The 25,541-nt window shown below is 48.8% G+C and overlaps 1 protein-coding gene across 3 annotated transcripts in view; it reads right to left on the bottom strand.

The window, feature by feature from the left end:
* Nucleotides 1-24,891, bottom strand: part of NSMF (NMDA receptor synaptonuclear signaling and neuronal migration factor) — a 43,015-nt gene extending 18,124 nt beyond the window's left edge. The window contains exons 1-5 of one of the 3 annotated variants that reach the window (XM_021413879.1): nucleotides 24,665-24,891; nucleotides 17,091-17,152; nucleotides 7,119-7,598; nucleotides 3,159-3,234; nucleotides 1,117-1,122 (exon numbers count right to left, since the gene is read on the bottom strand). In XM_021413879.1, the coding sequence (XP_021269554.1) occupies nucleotides 1,117-1,122; nucleotides 3,159-3,234; nucleotides 7,119-7,598; nucleotides 17,091-17,152; nucleotides 24,665-24,771 (731 nt within the window). In that variant the 5' untranslated portion in view covers nucleotides 24,772-24,891. The remainder of the gene's footprint in view (nucleotides 1-1,116; nucleotides 1,123-3,158; nucleotides 3,235-7,118; nucleotides 7,599-17,090; nucleotides 17,153-24,664) is intronic. The other 2 variants (XM_021413880.1, XM_021413881.1) reach the window with 2 other exon arrangements.

Raw genomic sequence — 25,541 nt, 5'->3', positions numbered from 1 at the left:
AACCCTCTTTTCTCACCTTTCTGTTCTTTAAAACAAACAACAACAACAAAAAACAACAACAAAAGAAAAACAGGCTTCTGGACAACAGATATACTAATTTTCCTTACGCCTCAGATTTTGGAGGTACCTAGTAGGTGCAACAATAGCACATAAAAGTCACTGTTCAGGTATTCAGCTAACCTCAAACAAATGCCAGATATTTAAGAAAGGGCTGGGGGAATTGCATTCTTAATTTTCAGCCTGAAATATAGGTCCTGCATATTATATTGAGAAGCTTTAAAAAAAACTTGACAGTGTTCATTTAAGAAGACAAAGATGAGCTCTCTCGAGTACCGTAGCATCATTCACTTCCATATTTCCATCTCAGTCACTGCTAGTGTCCCTATGAACAGCAACACAGACAGGGACAACCACGTTCAACGTCATCAAGCGTCACTGTCGACACCGTGAGGGCCCATGCAACACCAGGCAAGGTCACGGCTGCGGGAGAAAAGGGCCCTACCTCTGTATAACAGCTGCAGAATCATTCTCTCGTTTCCGTCTCTTCCTTTCTGCGTAGCCCCTGAATGCCCTGGGAAACCATTTTAAGCCATTAACCAACTCCACAGCTTTGAACTGGAGAGGACACGTGAGGTAGACGGGAAAGCTCTCACCAGACAACAGAAAGAAACTAGGCTGCCTGAGGAAGACAGCTAGGCCTTGCAGGACTGTGTGCGAGTCAAGGGCTGGCCAACAGTCACCAAACCAAAGGTCCTTACTCTCTAGAGAAGATGGCTCCTAAAGAAAGCATAGCAGTGGCCACAGTACAACCCAAAGAATAGGGGTGAATGGCTGTCTTCCCTGCTGCGGAGGAATGGACCTAGGAGACTGCAACACAAAACCTCTGTGCACCAGTTTCAAGAGGGACAAAAGCTTGCTAGCCTCCATTTCGAAGGTGAGGATGGCTGCGGTGTGATCCATATAGGTACAGCAGGTGTAGCCATCTAACCTCTTCTCAGCTGACCAACAGTCCTAGCGCAGGGAAAGCACGAGTGAATATGCTGGACAGGAGAGGAGAGGACAGTTTATCTCATACAGCAACAGACAAAGAAATAAAAAATAGAAGATTATACTTACGAGATGCTAGAGATTCCAGTAGGTGCAAAGAAAAAGAGAAAGAAGAAGAATTCATTAGCGCTCAGCCCTGCGCAGCGTCCCAAGGGAATCCTCACTCCGGAAGGGACAAATATTTCTTGTTAGGTGGAAGGAAATCACTTTTAAAATTAGTTCTCAGTGGTCAAACTCCTGCTTGATCAAGCTAAAACTTCCATGGCAGTATCATCACGTGGTACAAATTCATTTGTTAGGTCTCCATGTAGACCCAAAGAACATGCAGATGTAAAACTGACAACAGAATGCAGCCTGTCAGGCTACAGCAGCAGCTCAGTACCAGGGGTTCTGGAGCAGGGAGGTCTTCTCTCCTGAGCACCCATGACTTGTGAAACCAGCCCACACTGCCCACCCTGTGAAGGAAGCAAGCCCTGGGCTGAAAACATTACAGCAGAGGCCAGGGGCTATGGGAACCTCCCAGCCAGCTCAAGGAAGTGTCCTGAACTTCTGGAGTGTGTAAATTCCAGAAGCAGCTCAGACTTTCTAGAGATGTTATCTTAGAATCTATGTTAAATAAGGGAGCTGTGCTCCTCATGGTTTTCCTTAGGCCATCATTCTCCAAACCTGTCTGACTCTTGTCTCCATTATCTCCAAGCCCACCATCCTGCCACAAACTACATGCACAGCAAAGGTGACTGCAGGTAACAAAGGATGTGCCCACAGGCAAATGAAATGCACTGGTTTTGTGCATGGTTTGGTCTGCCAGATCAGAACTCTAAAATACCAATGCTTGTAAAGAGCATAGCAAAAATCCAGCAAATTGCCCTCAGACTGCTCACAGGCCCTGTCAGTATGGTGCCAAAGAGCATTAACCAGCTGTGTGTGCCACCCAATTTACAGCCTTCAGAGAGGAGACAGGGGGACCCGGGGGCTGAGTAAGAGAAGCAGCACAAGGGGCTGCAGACTGGCACCACGCAAATGCCCCCCATCCTATTCCCCAGGCTGGGCTGCACTTCCAGCTGTGCTGGGGTATGTGAGGAGTGAAAGAGCATGAAGATATGCTCTTTCTTCCAGGGGAGAGAGGTCCCTTCCATATTTCAGCAGCTACCCCTCTTCCCCAGCACTGAATCCAGCCTTCTCTGCCTTTTCACTGCAGGTCTGATTCAGTCCAGGTTATCCCAAGACCAACTACCAGCTTCTCTCGGGCACCAAGATCTGAGGGAAAGAAGTGGCAGAGAAACAGATTACAAAACGGAGATCAGGTTAAACAAGCAGAAATAAAGGGAGCAGTAGAGAGGTGGGTGACACGGATACAGGAAGAAGCACACAAGAAGGTGACAAGGCTGGAGAAAGACTTTAGAAGGCAGAACAGCAACTCATCTCCCTCACTGCCTGCCTTCCCTTTTCATGCAGGTAGGAAATACCTGAAATTGGGAAGATGTCATACCCTGACAAGCTGGTACAATCTTGAAATGAGGCTTCACTTTCTCTCGTAAGTCCTTTGAGAAAAGCCTCTTCTCAATGCACAGCAACCAGCAGCACCAAATCCTGCGTGCAGTGTGGAGGGAGAGACTATTCCTAAATCAGATCCTCTCACACTTTGCAGATATTTACTGACACCTTCTACAGATGACCAGAAAAACACATTAAGCTGCAGGGCTACATCTCAAAATACAGAGATACACTTCCCTGGAGCGATGGATGCAGGGCAGGCTTGGATTAATATTGCTCCGAGCAGCGGCTGCAGCAGAGGTAAGTGGTGGAGGGTCTCAGCTGGTGTTCCCACAGCACCCCTGCTGTGCAAAGGCAGTCAGGGACAGGGTACAGTGTCACAGAGAAAATAAGGGAAGCAGAGGAGAACTGCATAGCCCAAGAACTTACACAAGAGGGTACAGCAGGAAAGAGAAATAACAAGTGCAAAAAAGAATGAATGAGACACAAAGTGCTCTCGCCCCCAAGCTGCAGCGTCAAATACACAATTTAATTTGCTCCGTGCTCTCAGATATAGTTTGGAGTGGGCCATAAACTTGGAGATACACAACCAAACTTAAGGCAGTGGCTTCACTTACGCTTGCATAGTTGTAGTAGCAGTTTGAAAACTGAAGAGGTTCTCTTTTGGGAACCAGGTTCGTATGGGGACATCATCTAAAAGAGAGAGAGAGAGAAAAACCTGAGAATCCAGCAGGCAGAGCCACAATTCAGACAGTAAGGCTTCCCAGCTCTCACTTAGTACTTTTCTTCAGCACCCTGCCCTGTATTAAATAAGAGAGTCTCATCCTCTCACTTGATATGCATACTACCACCAAGTGTTTTGTAAATCTGTGCTAAGCCTGTCTGTCACAGTACTAATGAAGAATGAAAGCTCTCTCCTAAGCACAAAGACTAGAATAATCCAGGAATTACATAAGAGACATCTGAACAAGAGAAAAAAATAATCAGGGGAAAAAAAACATTTTTCATTCAAACTATTTTCCAGTCTCTGCCTTTTCCTTAGTACCATTAGCTTGAAATGTCCCATTCATCCAGCTCTTTTTTGATACAGCGCTCACCTTCCTCTACTCAGAACTGCAAGGCAGAAATCTACTTTCCTTTTCTCCCACTGACGTTTTCCAATACACATCTCATACAACTGCTCCTGATGACCTGGTCTCATGAGTTTTTCTGGGTTTGGAAATCAAACAGCATACGGACTGTGCAATCTGATGATAATCACACTTATTTGGTCCCCTATGTCTGCAGACTGACCCACCTGAACCAACTCTAGATTATTTCCCAATTCCGCTATATTAGGACATCACATCATCTTCATGTAATGGCCACCAAGACAAAAAACAGGCAGCAAAACAAGTCACCAATTATGTTTGTGGGATCGTGGTGACACGGAAGAAGGAACTTGACCAAGAAGCAGCTCCTACTGAGAACTCTCAGGCTGAAGTCACTCAGGCAGAAAATTGGAGATGTATTAAAATCTACTGCCACCAGAAGTGTGAGATCCTGCTGGATGGGATCCCCAGGATTTGGGGTTACCTGACTCTTCATCTTGCTTCACTCTGAATTGGAGGCTTCCTTGCTCAATGCCTTGCCACGCTTTGCTAATCGTGAGTCTGGATGCACTCCCTCAAGCTTTAAGATCATTATGAACCACAGTACCTTAGTCATTAGCATTCTGGCATTATCAAGAGTATTTTATGCACTTTCAATGGCCAAAATCCAATCAAATCCACAAAAAGCAGCTGCAGTTACAGATGGAAAAGGAAAAAAAAGCTAGACGCAAGTGGGGAGGCTTTCTTTGAAGTGGGACTCCTAAGAAATTACACAGAATGCTGTAACAGACACTCCTCCTCAGCTAACAGTTTATGTCGAGGTTTGTATAAAGGCACCCTAAGGAAATAAATGTTTTAAATTAAGTCAGCATTCAAGTATGCTAAATACTTCTGATGAAACTCCTCTGCCTGCTCTCCTCCAAAAAAACATAGATAAGCAATGTAAAATGGCTCAGAACGTAAATGATTTATTTGCTTAAAGTCTTGAACCCACAGAAGTGGTGGAGGAGGTGAAGTTGTCTAAATTCTGGTTTTGCCAATAGTTCGGCACAGAATTCCCAGGGACTACTCATCCCAAAGGACAGATGATCTCTTATTACATGCCATAGCTCCTAAGCCACTAGCTTTGATTCAAAGCAGAGCTTCTGAGGAACGGTGCTAGGCATCATAAACTCAGCATCAAGTTCCATATTAAATTAAGCCAACCTGGCTTAACTGCCATGAGTGTTGGTTTGCAGCAATAACATCCCGTGTAAATCCAAACAGAGAAAGCAGCCTTGTCAAATGGATTTCTGAGGAAATGAGTCTCTCTCTCTCTCAGCTCCATTTATCTCTGCCCTGCTTTCTTTGCTAGCCACGCATGAAGGACATTCCAAGAAATACCTCCTGCAATGTGCTATGCTTGTGCCACTCAGTTGTCATTTGTTTTTCCTGAGTTACACTGCGTGGACTGACAAAGTAAACGAGACCAAGCTGAGAAAACTTGCAGTCCATGATGCAGTGCTACGGGGAGATTTGGTCTCAGGCACAGTGATGCCACACGTGCAAGCACTCAGAAGCTGCAGCAAGCCCAGGGGGTGACTGCTGGTGCTTGTACAAAGTGAAATATTCATAGAGGCATCTGCAGGTTCAGCACCATCCACTTTGTTCCCATGTAAGTAGCAACTCTGATATATGCTTACTTTCAGAAAGGCAATCTCCCGTTCACATTAATAACCAACCCTAACAAAAATTGCTGCCTAGTTGGAAATGCGTATTCTGAGCCCAAGACTCAGAAATGTGGCACGGCATTTGCTAGAACATGTTTTTTTCCAACAAACAGAGAAGTTCAGCTTCAGCTCTGGGAGTTAAAATTCCTCCATGAGCAACCCAGAGCCTTCCTTTGGCTCTGTATCAAGCGACCTGCTTCAGTCCTGCAGCAAAGAACACAGTTCTGATTTGTTCAGGAAAGCTTTCAACGTAAATCCATCAATGCTAGAACAAGAAACATTCACCACCTTAATTCAGAACATGTTATGAGGCTGCAGCTGATTACCCTTAGCACTCTGATCTCGCCAAGGCTGAACCCCCTGGGCTGTCATCTCTGTCCTGAACGGCTCAGACTGATTTGGCTTTTTCTGTTTTCAATCTAGATTCCTGGCTGTGTCACCACATGCAGAGCCATCTTTCCACTAGTAAAATGCATGTGATCACAGTGCAGTAAATAAAGGAAAACCCTCTTTCTTGCACTTAAGCAGTAAAAATAAGAAAGTCTAAATTGTACATGCAGTATCTGAGGTGAAGCCGAGAAATCACAGACAACAAACAGAGAAACAATGCTTAAAGTGATGCACAGAAGTTAGCAGGACTGTAGGTGTTCTGCACATTTGATAATCTTTTTTTTTTCCTTCTTTAGGATTAGGTAATATATGAATATAGTCACATAATTCCAAGCATCCAAGAATGAAAATATGGTCCAGAACCCAAATTGTCTTCCTGAAATTTTACCTGCAGTAAGTATCACTGTGAATCTAGGAAAGACAAAGAGTGTGATCTGCACAGATCTTATACTCTACTAAATTTCTTTTCAAGGGGAAAACCTTGACATTTACTGGCTGGACACTCATCTCTAAAAGCCTTGATGAGTCTTTCCAAAAGAAAATATAATAAAAAGAATTAAACAAATTAGGTCAGACTCTTTGTCAGCCATATACAGAGCTGACAGACAAGACGGACTGTTTTAGGTTATAATTAAAAGCACACAGACTGGGAGAAATATTTAATTAATGGCTAAGTTTTTAAATATGATCAGGAATTTTTTTTATGCAGTTAAAACACTACAAGCCAAATTCCCTGAAAGCATTCAGCAAATGGATAGTGAGTGTGGGAGAAAGTCCAGTATTGTGTTATTAGCTAATATTTATGGCACAACTATGAGGTGGCACTACGTGCAGGACCTCGCTAGACCACTGCCAGCCACACAGACAGGCATTCTGGGGATGCAACGCACTACAGAGCACTCAACCCGAGCTGAGGCTCTCTCTGAGCACCCTGGCATGTTCAGGAAGATTCCACCTGCCTCAATCCCCAGTGAGGCAAAGGAGAGTCCTGCTCTGAATGGCCTCCTAGATGAGCAAAAACGTAGGTGCTTTGACATAGCCCCTCCTCTCCCGCTCTTCAACAGAAAGGGAGCTCACGTAGATCTGCCAAGGTGCACCAAGCCATCATGAAAACCACTCAGAGACAACGGGTTTGGACGAGGTGGCCTCTTGCTGTAAAATGAGCTCCTCTTACTGTAAAACCTTTGCTTCGGGATTCCCTTTCTGTGGACACTGGTGCAAGATACCAGGCAAGAAGCTGAAGGGGAAATACTACAGGGCCCAATTCAAGGCACGTGGCAATGACACCTCCTGGTATCACATGCTGGAAAAAGACAGGTGTCACCCCTCACCCATGCTGATGAGTCCCTTTGTGCCCTTCCAGCACCCAGCACTTGCCCTTACTTACCAGACACTCGATCAACACTATACATCCTCTCCAGCCTTTTTCTGTGCCATCCAGTCTCACCGGATTGATGCTGCTCTAGCTCAAAGGAATGATGGGACGGGGCAGCCAGCCGGGTGCAGTTTGGGCACTCCTTGGAGCCCTGCCGGCTGCCAGGCCAGCCCTTGCAATGCCTGCTGACGCCGTGAGAGCCACCAGCACCGTGCACGAGGTGGCCATGGTGGCATTCCTCTTGGGCAGCCCCTTTCATCACCACCAGTTCCATACTTTCGTTCTCGTGGTCTGACAGCATCGGCCTCTCGCCGGAGATCGTGTAGACTCGTGGCTTTGGTCCCTCACTTGGCATCTTCTCTGTCTGCTCCTCGGAGAAGCTCCTCTCAAATTTGCCATCGGAGATGACGGAGAGCCTGCGCTTGTTCTGTGCTGCCTGCTGCATCTCGGGGGAGTCCTCCTGCCCGATGTAGGAGTCTGCTAACAGGTGATCTGAAACAAATTGCACACTTTACTGCTTAAAACCAAAGCACCCCAGGCGCTGAAACATTCAGGAGGTTCTCTGCTACAGAAAGAGATATGGTAAGCTCCACCCCCAGAAGAACCTTCTGCAATGGGTGCCCAGAACTGGTACCACCAATGCTCAGATGTGTGCCCAGACCTCCAGGAATGGTGCTAAAAAGAGACATACTCCTCACACATATCCAATTTTGTAATTCTTAGTGTCCAGTAAGCAAAACGAGGCTAGAAGAAAATGCAGCTCTTGGTGCACAGTCTGAAAATGCTTATGCCCTGAGCAGCTCTGCAGTGACTGCTTCAGTAGGTTTCCCACTCCAGGGCTACTGAGCTGGGAAGGACCTGCAGGACACGGAACAGCACCAACTTCTGTAAGAAGTCACAAACACTGGATGTTCTCTGTGCACCAATTGATTGTTTTTTATATTAACTAAAAAGGGCAAACCACCAGGTTATTTGTTGCTGGTTTTTTTTTCCGCTTTTCTAATTTTCCACTACTTGCTTTGAAATGAAAGCAATGCCAAAAGACTTCAGCTGACAGCTGCGGCCTCGCTCCCCGCTAACCCCGCTCAGCAGCCTCACCCTGCACAGACACCAACGGCACCGCACGCAGACGCTGCCCGGAAGGAAAATGCAACCGCTCCTTCTGTAGGTAGCGAGATGGAAAGGAGAGAGGCCCATAAGTGCAACTATATTTGGAGCCCACACACTGGATCGAGTGCCAGGAAAGCTCAGCATTTCCATGGCAATTCCATGCATGAACCCAGCAGCAGCTCCCACTCACCTGCTAATCCTTTTTTCAAGTGGCTGCTAATTACCTCTTACACTTCCCTTCAGATGGGAAGCAGCTAGAGGACTGCTAAAAAGGCTCAGCAGGGAATGCATTATGCATGTGACTACTACTCCAGAAAAAAACAAAATCATTAGTGTCCAGCACAGACAGCAGCTATATAAACAGAGACAGAAAAGAAGCCCGAGCCTTTACTTCATGAGATATTTAATGACATCCCTCCTCTAGCTACTGAGCCATAACCTGGAAGGAATGGGCAGATCCTGAGGTTTGGCTACCTTGTAGCTGGCCACGGAAAGATGAGGGAGGAGGAGACAACCTACCTCAGTACAAGTCTGCTCTGACAGTGTGCACACAGACCTTTCACCACTGCCACATTCTGCTTCCTATAAAGTGCTCCCATGCTGCTCAGATAGGAGCTCTCCCAGGCTGAGGATGTACAGCATCAGCTTTTGAATTTGAAGCCCAGCCTGGATTGTGCCCACATCACCAAGGGCCTCTCCTGCTGTTCCCTCTGCAGCTGAGACTGAGCTGAATTTAGCTGGTACCAGCAGCATGTCACACTTATCTCATTTTTCTGCCTGAGATACAACTTCCCCCAGCGCCACAGGGAGATAAGCACATCTCCGGCCACTCTGCTCCAGAAGTGACTGTCAGGATGCTTCAGGCTGACACAACTCAGCTCTGTCTCACTTGTCTCCTAGCAAAGTCTTACAGTCTCCAGACACAGCAGCTGGCAGCTGTGTGGCTCGCTGCCTCAGCTGACCAGCAGGAGCCCATGGAAGCCCCAAAGGGAGATCTATGGTCCTTGATCCCATAGCTGCAATCTTTCCAGATTTCTCTCTAGTTCTACATCTAACTGTGCTCCAGAGAGGGCATGCCTTGGAAAGGAATGCCCTCTTGGGCAAACACCAGCATATTGCTCTTCAGGATATGCCAAGATCTCTGCTGGCTAACAGTGCCAAGGACATCAATTTTTAAAATTAAAAACAAAGGCCAGTTCTAAGTACTTACCTCATCTTGTCAAACTCACTAATCTGTGCAGGCATAATGACGCTACATATTTCTTAATGCACCACGTAATAGTGGCTGACAGCTGCCTCCACTCCTCCTAAAATGAATACTTCTATGGAGGATGTACAGCAACATGAGAGCAAAGGCATGGGATTATGCACTTCATGCAGGCACTGACAGCATTGTGCTCCCCGTGCTTCAAAATAAATTAATAAATAAATAAATAACATCAACTGTTTGAGTTCTGAGCTCAGGTGTCTGAAGGCAAATGGTACTGTAAAAAGTCTGAGCCGTGAAGTCTTTTATTTAGGTTCCTACACCCCCGTCACCAGGGGGAACAAAGTGCCCAGAGTACAGCAGCCCTGAAAATGCTGACCATCGCCAGTGCAGGCAGATCAATTCCAACCTTGCTTTCATAAGCACTTGAGATCTGCTTGGGCTCCATAAAATTTACAGACACGTCAAAGGGACGTGGCAGGTCTCGAGTCAACTTTTTACTGAAATCACAGCAGCTTTACAGTTCTTGACTGGATGCGTTTGACAAACAACCTGTCTGATCTAGTCTGCAGGACTTTGTTCCTGCCTTATTTGTTCCTTGCTTGAGGTGTACTTACTTGTACTTATCCAGGAGTTTTCATGGTGAAAAGTCAGCCACCACATCAATAACTTTCCTCTTCCTAACAGTTGGATAATTATTTATTTTCAGTTAATTTCACATCTTCAACGCCTATATGTTGGAGAAGCAACTTCATGTGCAAAGGGAACGTGGAGCTTTATTCAAGGCTTCTGGTTAATAAAGAATGTATCTACAGAAATAAATCACTATGAAAGAATTAAGAAAATTTCAAACATTCACTGTAACGAATTCTTGGCCCCTAGATTGATCCTGCACTTGCTTCAGGGAGCTCCCACCCATGCATTCATGCACACCGGCAGCCCAAAGATGTCACCAGGGAAAAATGCCCAGTTCCCTCATCTATCCTTGCAGAGAACTGGATTCAGGTGCTGCCAGAGCACCAGAGCTGTTTACACCTTGGCATTTATGGTTGACAGTTTGCTTGTGCTAGGACAGTAGTCCAGCTGGTCAAGAGATCAACTGTGAATGAAACCTGAGCCACAGGGATGTTCAGTTCAGAGAACTCAAACAGTAACAGGGGACTTGCGCAGTGAGCTGAAGCAGCCTGCTGTTAGCACCCTCTGCGTGCTTGCAGCTGCTCTGCTTCCCCTCATTCTCACATTGCTCTTTCTCCATCTTGCACTCAGCACTGCCCAACACCGTCATTAGAGCATGGGTATCAAAGACGACCACTAGCAGCAATGATGATCTGTACCAGCGAACCAGCAGTGCCTTGGGAGAGAAAGAATCCATATTCTTGGCGCATTTAGTTCCTGATCATTAGGCACTTAATTACAGTACAATCCTGCGCATTCAGCAACTACCTGACCCAGGTAAATAACTGCTAACAGCTTTTGCATTTTCTTTCCCTCTCGCAGCATTTCTAGCAAAGAGGTAACACACTGGGATAAGCCTCAGCTGACTGATGCCCATTCACAACGGTAGGGATCACCGAGCCAAACTCGTGGCTGATGCAGACTGCCTTGTAGCCCCACAGGATGAGAAGTTTATAAATCAAGGCAGAATACAACCACGAGGCTTTAAAAAAGGACCCGAGTTTATTACTGCATTTAGCAGCCAAACTAATGATTAAAGCGCCTTAGATTTAAAACCTCTGCTCCAGCACCAGAGACAAAGCGGCAAAGGGGAATCAAGATAAATCCCATTAAAAAAATACATCCGTCATCCCAGAGAAGTACATTTCAGAGCCAGTTCCCTCTTCCATGCTCCACCTCTGCGAGACCTCTCTGCACCTGATGCTTTTTCAATTTAAAGTACCAACATTAAATGGAAGGGCTGCCTCAGCTACCGAAGAGAAACGTACAGATGTCAGGTTTGCAGGATACTGACTTGCAGGATTGTTCCCATTAGGATAAATGAAACTGAAGCATTTCTGGTTTTGTTTTACCTTGTTTTGATTATTTTTATTTCACACCAATAGGAGTCCAGGTGATACCCTCAATGAGAGAGCAGATGGTGTGCTGGCTCGAGCCCATGGCACTACAACTGAAGGACAGCTTTTCAAAGAGCAAGGCTGAATGGGTTCTCCTTGAGTTTCAGTTCTCTTTCATCCCATACGCCTCCCACTGCCCCAGGTCTGCTATGACACTGTCAGGTTGTCTTCTCCTCTTTCCAACAGGGCACAGAGAGGGCATCATAGCTGCAATGCAAAGCATCCCCCAGTACAAACCCAGGAAATTTGTTCCAAATATTGAAGCATGAGGCAGGGAGATAGATAAAAACAGAGACAAATCATTTTTTAAGAAGTCACAGAGGTGTTTTCACAGTTCAGTAGCTGGCGAGCAGCTCGTTAGAGGTGACAGGAGCAGCACTGCTGTGATGAGCACAGTGTTCACTGTGGGATCTCCAAGGCCAGACCAAGCCAGCCCCACTGTCAGGTTAGCAGGCACTCTGACCCTTCTGCTCCCAAGGAAGGCATCTCACGGAGAAAAGGCAAGGCCTGCTTCAGCAACGGAGCAGCTCTGAGAAAACAGAATGTCACTTAAATATGACAGAATTGTTCCAATTAGACTTCTGAGCTACAAACTGTGGAAGACACTTGACATTGAACCTCACCGTTACTCTCCCAATAACCTTTGAGTCTGGCCTGCAACATTAATGTGAGCAGACAAAACTGTTCCTGTGAGGCACGACCCAACAGAGCAAGAGGCAGCTACCACCACCACAGCATTCCCATGGTAACGCCCCAACCTACATTCCTGCTCACTTCACAACCAGCACGTTCTGCGGTGGGTTTGAGGACACCTCCACACCATACCTGTGCTGGTTGAGGCTGGAAGCAGCCCAAAGCCCTGAGATGAGATTCCACATCCCTTTTCTGGCCTGAATCCAGGCTACACAGGGATGCACTGGGACAGACCCTCTCCCAGGATCCATCCCAGGACAGGGTAAGCCTCCATGGAGAGGAGGCAGGCTGCTGCTTACCCTGATTCAGTACCCACCAGCAGCTCCACAGTCTGGACATTGGTGAATTGAAGGCCCCTTGGAGACCATATTGTAACTGCAGCCGCACAGCCCTGGGTTCATCAAAAGCAAAGCCCTCAGGCCACTCCCCTAACCCAAAGCACTGCAAAGCCTTGTGCTGGAGCTTCTCAAGCTCACCGTGAGCTCCTGGCAGCATGAGAAACCTCCTTGCTGCAGGGCTCTTACTTTCCACACACTCACACACCTGCTCCTCTGAAGTGACAACAGCCAGGGTGCAAACTCCAGCAGTTGTTTCAGTGAAGTGTGTGCATGTGGCACAGCAGCCTCAGCAAACACACTTTTCCCTTGCCAGCATTATCCATTGCTGTTTGCTTTGGGGAAGGTTGCAAGCTGTTTCTTTCTCGTTACATCTTCAGTGTTTCCACAGATGGCTGAAACGTCTCAGATGAATAAAGAGAAGAAGTGAAGACGACTTGTTTGAACTTAAAACGAAATTTATTCCATTTTCAGGTAACGATTAATTTTGGTCTGTGCTGATGCAAAGCACTCCCAGTCGCCGTGCTGTTTTTGCTAATAACCACAGTGAATGTGAGTCAAGATCTGCCAGGCAGCTCTGGCCCAAGGCCGTCATACCTGCAGCACTGAGCACACCTTTTCCTTGACGAGATCTTCTCTTGTGCCTGAATCCCATCTCACTGGGATGTACTGCCACTCCCTCCAGGCAGGAGGAAGTATCTCAAGCACTCCACTTGCCATCACTGTTTAACTTCACTGCCCTGTGCCTTGGGTATTAATTTCTCCTCGTAGTTTCAGTATACGGATAGAAAGAAATCTAAACCAGCACCTCAGTGTGTGATTCCAACACCTAAGATGGGAGATGGAGACTCTGGTAATTTCTAGTATTCTTCATCTCACGAGCACTGGTGAGACCGAGTGATTACTTTTTATACATTTTACTCTCTCCAGCCTTTTTACATTCACCCTTTACAACACTTCAGTCCTCTTCCCTGTTTTTCTTCTCGGTCTGTCACAAGGGACACCCATTCCTACACTAAAACCATTTCACAGCAGGATGAAAATATATCAGAAAGCTACAAGAGCCAGCAAGGACTCTGACAACAGCCTTGTAGTTAGAATGAATGCTGAACATGGGAGAGTGCTCTTCTTGGGAGCCTTCCCAGAGCTTCAGTCTGCACAAATAAACCAGCACCAAACAGGGCCAGGAGAAGAAAGAAAGATGTACTGGCACCTTGGCACCAGCTCCCTTAACAAATCCATGTTCTGTCAGCTACAGCAGAGCCCAACCCTCCTTTTTTGCCTAATTCCTCTGAATATCTTAAGGATCAGGAGGAAAAACAACAACAAAAACTGAGCAATCTAAGGAGTCAAGTCCAGCCTGATCCAAAAGGGAAGCAAAGGGAAGAGAATGGGTATATTGCCACCCCTGCAGTAACCAGACAGAACACAGTCACAGCACGCTGAGCCAAGCACCAAGGAGGAGGGAGATGTTCCTCCTGAGTCACCCAGAAAACCCTCCTCCAGGATAAAGCAGCGAAGACTTCCTATGGCTAGTCGAAATATTTCCGGAATGCAATGCTCTCAGGCCTCCTATCAGGAATAATCAGAAACTGTAACCAACAAATACTCTCCCTTACCCTTCTCCTGCTACAGGTACACCCTGCAGCACCCTGCCACCCTCTTTACCTCGCACTGACGTTCAATTCTGTACCCACCGCCCTAGCAAAGGAAGTAGACCATGGATAAATAGACTGCAATTCTATGCAAACAGAAGGCAACCAGCCTTGCAAGTAAACTACCCCTCATTAAAATGCTCGGACATGGCAGCTGGCCCACCCTGCTGCTAAGCATTCCCTTTGCAGTTCTGTTACCACCCTAGTTTCTCAAAACCATTCTGCTACGCACACGCAAGCTCTCCAGAGAAGCAACTAGAGACTCTGAGGTGTAAAATGTACTACCCAGGAGGTGGGGCTGCAAAAGCCATTATACCATCCCCCTTCCTTCAAGAGATTCTAAAACAGTCAAGCCAGAATAGAAGATCTTTAGAGAACAAAGTGCAGCAGAAATGAAGCAAGCTGAGGCAGCTTCTGCACGTGTCATCTCCATGCAGACAGAGGGACTCCTGAGCCTGCCTGGGGAGTTACCAGGCAGCTCTACCCTTCTGCCTAGGAGCTGAATTAGCAGCTGAAGGAGCAGCAGAACAGATTCACACCCACCTTATTTTCTGCGTGAGGACTTGTCCCTTTGCAGCCCCTCAGCAGTGGTTCTACCTCCTGGAGAGGATCTGCACTTCCCTCCTTCATTTAGGCCTCCACTGTCCAACCGATGGCTCCACCACTTGCCCTTCCTCCTCAGCGACCACCACCCCTCCCCCTCACTGCACTCATCAATGACTTTAAACCCCACTCAGAAGTTCATTTCTTCCCGACTACTGAAGTCCACACTTATCCCCTTCCATTCACATTTAGGGTACCGCCTTAATCCCAGCTGCGTTCTGCTGGCACCGCAGGGAGCATCCACACGAACACCTGGGGTTTCTACAGCAGAAAGCAGACCTGCATCACCAGGTAAAGACACAGTAAGAACCCAGAGTGCTAGAAGCAGACACACAGACACAGAGGACTCAATTCTACAGCGTGCTGAGCTTTCTGCACCCAAGCCACCAATAAATGCAAGTGAGAATTTAACTACAGGATACCAGCGGGCGTGTGCAGCCATGACACTGCTTCTTCCCTGCTCCCTTCAGCCAAGTTGGTGAGTCGGAGCAGATTCAGCCACTCCTAGAAAAGTGCTACATCCTCAACTGATGTGGAAGAGACCCTTCATTTGCTCCGTGAGAGTCATCAGATGAAGCTGATCACACAGCCCACGCGCTCTGCTGAGCCAAAGGTGAAGTGCTCAGGAACTCGTACAGCAGCACCGAGGCACACAGGATTTCTGCGGGAAGGAAAGAGCTGATTTCTCTCACATTGCACAACTGGGATAAAGGAAAGTGAGACAGATTTTTCTACATTCAACGTTTTTATAGGAGAGCAGCCATCCTACCACAGTGAATTACGAAGAAATGCTACAGACTGTGTTAAACTGTACACTGCAGAATTTCAGTAGATGACTTTAAAAGTATTTTTTTCCCTTTACTACAAACATTCAGGATCACTTCTAAAGAGCTTTATTAATTTATTTCCCATTCAATGCTGAAGGATCCCACAAAGGATTTTGGTATATTCACGTGAAGCTCTCTCTGCTCAATTCTTACCTACGGTAATTAAATTTACTTGGATTCAAATAGGAATTCCTGCTTTCCCTGCAGGAAAGGACAGAAACGGCCGCAAGAACAGCCTTGATAAAGGCTGCTTTTGCCATTCTGAAACGCCTCTGAAGTCTGTCCAACCTTCACCTCCCCTCTGCCTCACCACAGACTCCTCATCTCAGCTGCACTGAACCCCAGTCTTCTCCTACCCTCTTCTCCCCCCCACCCCACCACAGGTCGTTCTTACACCACATACTGTCAGTAAGTAATGTGTCACTGGAGTTTCTCAAGGCTGTAGGAAAACATATATAAATATCTCAAAGAAAACAGCAGCGCATTGTCTTTAAGCTCTTCCACTCACGAATGTAGCACAACTGAGCCAAGGACAACCTGAAGGTCATCAGAACAGATCCAAGTAAAAAGGCAGGGAGTCCTTCATCTGGTTGACACATGCTAGTGTGACTGGGCTTGCTCTTTGAATAAGAAACATTTTCCACTGGTGCAGGTCTAAATAAACACACAGCTTACATACGATGTAAATGTCACTCTACGTTGCATTCCATTTCATACATTTATCCCCACAAGAGTCCAATGCCACAGAACAGCCTGCTATTTATCCACACTGCATTTTGTGCGGATTTTGCAGGATTTTCTGTAGGGTCTTTTGTAGTGAATTTAACACCTACAAAATGTTTTCTTTCCTCACAGAGAAGATACAGCCCTGTTAGATGCCCCCAGCCCATCAAGCAGAACCCCTCACAGGCTGACAGGGACAATTTCTGTGTCTAAGAAATTAATACATTAGCTAGCACATGCCGGTGTCGTCAACCTGACAAGGAAAATTGCATTTTAACCCCTGCTGAAGAAAACCCTGGGAAGAAATCCAAAGGTTACCTGTGCCAGTAAAGACAGATTGTTACACTATGCACGTCAACTCATGTACCACAACTCTTTTTTTTTTTTTCTTTTAATTCCTCAGTGAAAGCAAGACCTAGGAGTAACAAAGCAGTGCAGAGGCCTCGTGCAGTGCAGTTTTTCATTCTTCAGCTGAAGTGTCTTCCAAGGACATCAGCTTGAGGAGCGAATTTATGACAGGACACTGATCCACGGAAACTAAACCCATCCCCACAGCCCACCCAACACCTGAGTCACCAAGATGCCTTTTCTCCTCATGGGCTTCACATGGATCCACAGGGTGACTCCTCCAGTCTCTCCGCTGCTGAGATCTCACACTAGCCCTTTCTATTAAGTCGATGCACTTTAATTCTAAGACATACTAATAAATAAACACATGCATGCATTATGCAGATAAAAACAAAGCATGTCAACTCTTACCTGAGCCATTTCTGCCTTCAGGATGATTTTGTGAAAGGTATTCTCCAAAAGCCCTTGCTGCTCTGTGCATCCAAGCGTCACCGAAGGCAGCAGTAAGAGAAAGAAGAGATAGACAGTGGTTGAATTCCAAGGAAAGAGGGAACAGTTCAACACATACTGCCATCCTTCCCTCAGCTTCAGATGACACCAACTGAAACAAGCTGCAGTAGCAGTGGCAGCTCCCCTGTTAACACACCTCAGTTTTTCCCCAGCCAAAGCATTCCCTTAAACAGAGTTGCATTACAAACCCAACAGAGAAACAACAGATTAAACCAGTACTAAGATAAAAAAAAAAAAATGCACCCGTGTGCAACTTGGTCTTGTTTCTGTGGTGCCCGTATCTCCCAGCTAGGAGCCAGATCACACCTCTAAGCACCCTGAGTTCAACCCTTCCTGCAGCTCTGAGGGGAAGGGAATCCATCCCAGTCCCAACCATCACCCCAGTCTGTCTTTCTACTCCGGTTCCAAATGCTCTTATCAGTAAGCAATCACAGCTTAGATATTAATGCTAACACCCATTTCACCTGCCTTAACCCTAAATTTTCCAGCACCAGCTACATCAGTACTTGGACCACCGGCAACCTGTAAAAGCCATTTCCTGTTCTTCAACAGATTTAGGTCCCATGAATGACTGAGATTTTACTGAAATATATTACAGCTCAATCAGGCAGGGTGAGCTCAACCTCTATTACAAATCAAGAGAGCAAATCTACAAATATTCCAGCCTGGGAGCTCTCTGCCTTCAACCCACACAGAAAAGGGAAGATCAAGGCGTGCAATCCCTGATATAAATACTGGGGGGAGACTCACAAACAGCAAGATCAAACAGGTGCCCACCTCCCTGGGAAGCCAAGCCAAGCACTCTCAGCCTGGAAGCACGCTGACTGACAGCTCTTGTGGAGGAGGCAAGGAAGACATGGGGCAACTGGGAGGACTCTCCATGCCAAAGCATCATGTCCACCACCCTCCTCCTTCAGGGGTGCTCTGCCTCAGAACATCCCTCTCCAGTTCAAGATGCCATAAAAGACCACGCTCAGAAAGGCTGTTAGATGTCTAAGTGCAAAACGGCTTTGACCTCCAAAACAGCCTTCTGCCCTGCTACCCAGCACCACGGTACATCCCAACCTGCATGGCCAGGATTTTTTCCCATTGCTTTCATACACCTCCTCTCAAAAGGACAGAGATGAACAAAGCTGCAGCGTACCTCTTAGTGACTAGAACTGGAAGGAGTGGGAAGTCTATCTGTCATCCACAGCCAGCAAAAGGGAAGCGATGTGAAAGATAAAAGATGAGAACAATTTTGTCTCTCTGGAACTAAACTTCAGCACATATAAATGTGAAGAGCTTTGGCACAGCACAGCTAGAGCTGTGCAAGAAGCAAAGTTTAATCTTCTGCGTCATTACAGGCCAACATACAGTGCTGAGGTTTTTCCTTTTTTCAGGTTCTTGCCTGCCTAGGACCAGGATGTACATCTAACATCAGCCTGAGGTGCCAGCTGCCCAAACTGCATTGCCCAAAGCCTACACACCTCCAGAGATGGTCACGCACAGTCATGTGGAAGAGCTGTACAACCAGTCTGCAAAGAGCAAGCAGTCATGGTTCACCCACACAGGAGGACATAGCCTCATAAATCATCCTTGCACCTGACACCTTTTTGTCTCAGCAAAATGCAGAACTTGGTCTTAGGGCAACAGAGAAAAACTCAGGAGCCGAAGCTGCTCCTGCAGCCCAGCAGGGAAGGGCAGAGACTCAGCCAAAAGCCAGAGCTGGGCTCGCTGGTAGCAGGAGGCTATGCTGGAGACTTCCAGCCTCTTGTCCGCCAAGACAGCAAGACACACACCCTCTGAAAAGGCTTTGAAGTTTCTCCAGTGCAACATCAGTCACTTCATGGAGGAAAACAATGAGCAAATTATCAGCAAGAGAGCAAAGGGACTTGCACAAAAAGATATTTGGAAACGCAAAGATAAAATTTAGTCTGTAACTAGTTCAAAGGCTCCAACCTATCACTCCTTCATTCATCTCCACCAATACCCGAAGCAGAACTGTTTGCCTTAGAATGTGAACTTCACCTTCAGCTTGCAAACCAGAGGCTCAAAAAATTAGCACCCATCATTTCTTAAGACCCAACACATAAACAGCTCACAAAGAGCCATCTGCTGCGCTCCATCCCTGTCGTTTCGCAGCAGAAACAGATTCACTCACAGCCCGAGTTCAGAGGTGCTGCTGAGCCTCCAGCCTCACCCCTAGCAGAAGGGGTAGGAGGGCAGAACCCTGTATGTCACAGCACAACAGCTCAGCCCTCTCCTCACAGAGCAGAAGCACAGGAGAGGAGCACAGAGCTACTCAGAAATGTGCCGCCGACACCAGCTCCATCCCCACCACCCCCCTGCACTGCTCCCTGTGCAGCCGGTCAGCCTACGAGCAAACAGCCACGGATTCCTGATCACAGCCCTCCAGTGACAGTTAATAAGCCAGCGAAGCCTGCGCAGCACAATGTGCAATGGGGGTTTTCCAGCCAATTACACTGCAAACTTCAGACTAATTGTTTGGCTATTATCTCAGTGGTTCCCTTCTACATTCCTGCCTCTCAAGTGCCACTGAGGCTGTGTCTCAGCGGATCTCCCACAGATGCCCACACGTGCCTTCTGCCAAGGGGACTGGGATGGCCACACTTGCTCCTTATGCCTGACCTCCCCTTGCCAAGCCTCCTGTCCTGCTTCCCTGCCCTCGCTGTGCTCACTCACCCCAGTTTGCCAGCACCTGCCAGCATCGTTAATGTGCCATTCACCCCCTCCCCCTGGCTATCTGCTGACATGATCCAAATAAAGTCAGAGCAAAATTCAAGCACCTGGGAACTGCTCTATTCTATATCTCAGGCACCATAGCCAAAATCCATCAAGCCCTCTGATGGCACTGGACAGTGACCCTTTGGCCGAGCTGGAGCAGAGACATACAATTCAACTTGTGTGAAACAAGTTTCTGTTTTTGTCTCTTACAAGTGAGATGAAGTGCAAGGTGCCTTACATAGGCACAGGGAGACGAGCTATAGCCCTGCACATACGACACTGCGAAAGCAGCATACAAATGAGCAGGTAGCTACTGAGAGGCAGTCAGCTGATGACACGACAAGTTTAGCCCTGACTCATCTAGAGGGAGGTTTTCATTTTAGTGGCAGATCACACCTGCACGTAACGCAGTCAGTACAGCTTGATTTAACCAGACATCAGCCAGGGCCCACTGCCTTGTTGTACTGAGCTATTGAGTGCAACCAGCAAGGAAAAGGCTGCCTGTGCCCCAGAGGAAACTCTACCATCTTCTCTGGCTTCTCCTCCATCAGAACTACTTCCAGAGCGCGGAGAGTAAGATGGGGTAGCACAACGCAGGCAAAGGCAGCCGCCCTTCTGCAGGTGTCTCTCAGCACTCACGGTGCTGGTGTCAGGGCTGGAGCAGTGTCTGGAAGACAAACAGACTGAGATCTGGCAGAGAAGGTTTAGACAAACATTTGCTAGAAGGAGGAAAGCCGCCAAATAACAGGGATATCAATTACAGCGTGATGAGTATGGAATAGCCTTTACGTCTCTGAAATAATCACATCAACAGGATAAAAGGAGCCTTGATACATACTGGCAGCTACGGGAAATTGATGCACACAAATTTATGCACTCCACTAAACTGACACTGAAGTGAGTGAAAAAAAATGTGTACTTAAACACTCAGATACATGAAAGCGCCGTGGTAACTCCATTTTGAGCACTGCAGCAGGATAAGCAACAGTCAGAGTATTCAGGACTATTACATGGAAAGAGAAAAGAACATAAACACCTTCTCGTGCATGTTCAGTAGTAGTGCCCAGGAGGTGCTGCAGGAATCTGCTGTGACAGCATGTGACAGCGCTGCACGACAGAAAAACGGGAGCAAGAGACCCCCACGCTGTCAGGACCTACATCCTCCAGCAGCAGTCCTGGGAGGATTGCTGGGAGTCCATCACACAGAAACCACTGATGCTCACAGTGCTTAAACCTAACGGCAGCATCACGCTGACAAAAGTTAACCTTCTGCAATAGCTAAGTAACTGGAAAACTGCCACTCTCAGGAAAAGAAAAACCACTGCTGAGATCTTAAAGTTCTCACCGTCCTGGAGGAATTTATATTTACAAAGCTCTGACAGGAGGAGAGAGAACAGAGCAGGTAATCAAAACATGAGAGTTCATACCATCCATGGGAAAATTCACAAGCAGAAAAAAGGAATACAGACTCTGTGAAGAACCCTGATCTAAGCCAGAAATGACTCGGCAGTAAGAAACTTGAGGCAATGAGTGCATTCAGGTATCTCAGCGTTTTGTCAGCACAAGACAGACACTTTGTGAGCCTTCGTGGACTCACCCTCTGGCCTCAGCAGTCAGCAAAGGGAGAACGAGGCCAAATTCTCCTCTCTCGAAGGGGCAGACACCAAAGTCCTGACACTGGGTAAGATAAAGCACACACTCAATTCACAGATTTCCTGTGCTAACTGCAAGAAGGAGAAGTTCTGGAACGCCCAGCAGAAGCCTCATGTCCTCTGCTAGCACTGCTGCACCTCCCACAAGAAAGCTACAGACCAGAGTAACACCAAGTGGAGCTGCAGCGGAGTTTATTGCCACATCTGGGATGCCAGCATCGTTCTGTATGGACAAAGGCAGCAAGGACAGAGAGAGCCATTTCTAAAGGCTTTGGTTCATCTCTGCCCTTGAAAGCATGCTAAGGAAGCCAAGGTGAGCATGTCCGATGCTTTTCAGGCCTGATGGGAACATGCAAACGCCCAAACCACAGCAGCTGGAGCTGCTGGCGGAGGGGCAGCACCAAGGTCACGACACAAGGACAAGCACTCATCCCTGCCATCCGCAGGCATGCCCCAGGAGATGCAAGGCAAAAAAAAGAAAAGCACACACGTGAAAGAAACAGCACAACAGCGAGATCTCACATCCGCACACCTCAAAGCTGAGCAAAGCAACGCCGCTGAGCCAGCCCCGCTCCCAGGGCGCGGGATTGGAGCCGTCTGCTGCAGCTTTCTCAGGAGAAGACAGGACCGCAGAAACCAAGGACACAGCATCATGGATGCCCTCAGTGATGCTAACACAGAGCAACTACGCCATTATTTTTTAGGAGCTATGTAGAAGTCCTAACACAACACACTGCGCGGAGCTTAATGAATTCTCCTGGGACAGCAGATCCCCTGAGCAGCTCTGCAGAGATTTTAATTTAAGAAGCTATGGAGCTTGCACCTTCTGCTCGGATCACATCCCTCACAGCAGCAAACAAACGATGCTCCCTGCTCAGTAAGAGGAGCAAATGTGCACACGCACTCCAGCTGCACGCAATAAAAATACATCAGCAGCTGCTTGGACTTGCAGTGAATTTCAGGATGTGGTTTTTTCCTTTCAAAAAGTCACCCGCCCCAGGTGAAATACGAACAGAGCAGAGCTCAGGAGGTGCTAAGAAACAACCCCAGAGCATCTCTCCCTGCAGTGCCCCAAAGCCTACATGAGACTGCAGGGGCCGTATTGTTGCAGCAGCATTACCCACACAGGTGATCCAAGCCCCCAGCCCTCCGGGGAAGGCCAGAGCAGCCTATCTGTATGCCTTACCTACCGTCCTGCAAAGCCCTCTCTGTAAATAAAGGAGAGAACATGTGGGATGCGGAAGGAGCACACAGGGCAGAGGAAAAGAGACAATGTGCATTGGGAAGCTCATTGGAGAAACCTTCCGGCAGGTGGATGCTCTCTGCTGTAACACTGAGGATGGCTGTGACTGCACGAGGCAGAGGCTGACACGTGCAAGACAGAGGCAAACCAGCCGTGCTTGCTCCCCACCAGCACCACCCTCACACAAAGAAGCAACACAGGGTGCTCCATGTTCTCTGCCCTCCCCAACAGCTTTTTTGATTAGGTGTTTTTAAGCAGGGTATGAACAGGGAGACACAGAGCAGCGCTGCGCAATGGCCTGCCTGACCAGCCACCCCACAGAGACTTCATGTTCCGCAGCCCACCCACCCAACCCCTCTGGTCAAAGCACCACGACTCACACCACCACCAGACACCTCAGAGCTCCCACGCAGCAGCAGCAGCCTCCTGTCAGTAGCTGCAGCGCATACACAGCAAACCAGAACCGGGACTCCACAGATTTCACACTACACGAGTTACTATCTGCCCATCCTGATGTGGGCAGTTGCATTCCAAATGCGCTAGCTGCTCTCAAACACCCACGCTACCACTTGAAATCTTCTCGCCTATTACAGAATATGTTGTTTGTGTGACTGGCTGTCTAATCCTACTCCCAGAGCCCCACTACAGCATTCAAGGTGCATTTTATGTCATTGCTTTCTATCCACTTGGCTGACATCTGCCAAAAAGAATCTCACTGCTGAACCTTTGAACACCACTGAAAGCGCTCACGTTTTCAGCTGTGAACACAGCGCACTGTAACGTGGGGAGAAGTTCCAGGTTCTGCCTGCACAGCTTTCTCCAGATGCACTCCAGAATTTACAACACATAAGGACAGCACCACACTGACAGCTTTGGTGGCGTTCCCTTCAAGCCCTGAGACCTTCCATCCACAAGATGCCATAATGCTGAGCCCCAGCCTCAAGGTGTGACAGATCTCTCAGCAGCACCGATCAAGCCCTGCACATGACTCCAGGCTGTTCCAAAGCAATTTCATCTGACACAAAGGATGGGTTACATAACGTAGCTGGAAAGTTTATTTCTTCCTTTTTTTCCTCAGCAGCGCAGAGCTCACCTGAATGTAGCAGAGCCCCGGATAGACCTCCCCGGCACACAGCCGTGCTGGAGGGGTCCCTGAAGAGCTGTTCCATGCAGTGACACCCAGCTGCAGCGAGGCAGGAGGGTTGCGTCCGTCCTTCCAGGCAATGGGCACAGCTCTTCCACGATGGCTTTGTGAACTCAGGCACAGTCATCAACAAATAGGTTTTCTAGGATCTCCTACATCTGACGCTCAAACACTATGAGCACAGGCAGCAAGTGAAACCCTGCGCTGCAAGGCGAGCAGCATGAGAACACGACAGGCACAACCACAGAATCGCTACAGAGGACTCAAACCTTTCACCTCAGCACAGCGGCTCAGGGCACTGCAGAAGAGGGCAGATCCGATGGCTCCGCAGTGGGTTTCCCACGGCTGTGGGATGTTCCCGCAGCAGGTTTCCCACAGAGCGGAACGAGAGCCCTTGAGGAACGCTGCTCTCGGGCGCACAGATGGCATTTCAGCCGATTAAAAGCCAGCGAGCAGACTGCCCGCGCTCACGGATTACAAAGCCCCAGCGCCGCCAGATCCGCTCCTCAGAGCCCCGCTCCGCTCTGACAGAGCCCCGGACGGTGCGGGCGCGCAGCGGGGACCCGCGCACACGGCTCAGCCCCGGGCGGGGTCCGCCGAACCGCCGCGCCGCCCGCGGCACCGGGGACGCGCACCGCCCGCGCTCACCCCCTCGGGTCCGGAGCTCCGCGAGGCGCCGCACCGCGCCCCCCCCAACCCCGGCACCCACCTCACTTTGGCCGCCACCGACGACATGGCCTCGTTCCTCAGCGTCTTCCTTTTGGACACGGCTGTGCCCATATTCGCGCGGGGGATGACCGCCGGGGGAGCGCTCATCGCACGAGCCCGCGGCCGCCCATGCCGCGGCGGGGCCGGGTGCCGGGCCGCTCCCTGCGCTCAGCGCCCCGCCATGCCGCTCCGCTGCCCCCGGCGAGTGCGGCGCTCCGCCGCGGCCGCTGCCTGCTCATTGACTGCGGCAGGAGGGAGGGCCGGGGCGCGGCCGGCCGCCCAGGAAGCGCCGCTATATTTGGCCGCCGGCTCCCTCCTCCGCCCCCGCCTCCTGACATCATGGCGGGCGGCACGAGGGGTGCGGGCTCCGCTGAGGTGAGGGGACCGCGGTGCTGCCCTCACAGCCGCTGCCCGCGCCCGAGGTGAATCGCCCCCGCTCCCTCCTGTGAGGCACGGCTCTGTGACGGGCACGAAGCGGCCGTTTGGCATCAAACTGTCTCCCTCCGTTGATAGGAATGGTGGTGCCCCGACCCCCGGTGGACGCCCGCTGCGGGGTTTATTCTCTCAGCACTGTGTGCAAAGCCCGGGCGGGCTGTGAGGGGCTCCTGAGCTGCACACCTGCCCTTGGGGCCCACCAGGCGGCCACCGCGGGACTGAGGGCACAGGGCACGCCGTCAGGTTTAACGCTGCTCGGCTGCCGCTGACGGATCGATGCAAACCCTCTGGCAGCTCTCCGAGCGATGTGAGGAGGGACAGGTGCTGGTGGCATCACCGGTGATTGTGATAGAACCCAAGGGCCTGAAGCTGCGACAGGGGAGGTTCACGCTGGGTATCAGGAAAAGGTTCTTCACCAAGGAGGTGATCAGGCCCTGCAACAG

The sequence above is a fragment of the Numida meleagris genome, chromosome 16 (genome assembly GCF_002078875.1).
Source record: "Numida meleagris isolate 19003 breed g44 Domestic line chromosome 16, NumMel1.0, whole genome shotgun sequence".
NCBI classification, from domain to species: Eukaryota; Metazoa; Chordata; class Aves; order Galliformes; family Numididae; genus Numida; species Numida meleagris.
Note: the sequence above shows the minus strand (reverse complement) of the source record. Positions and strands in the feature narration are given on the sequence as shown.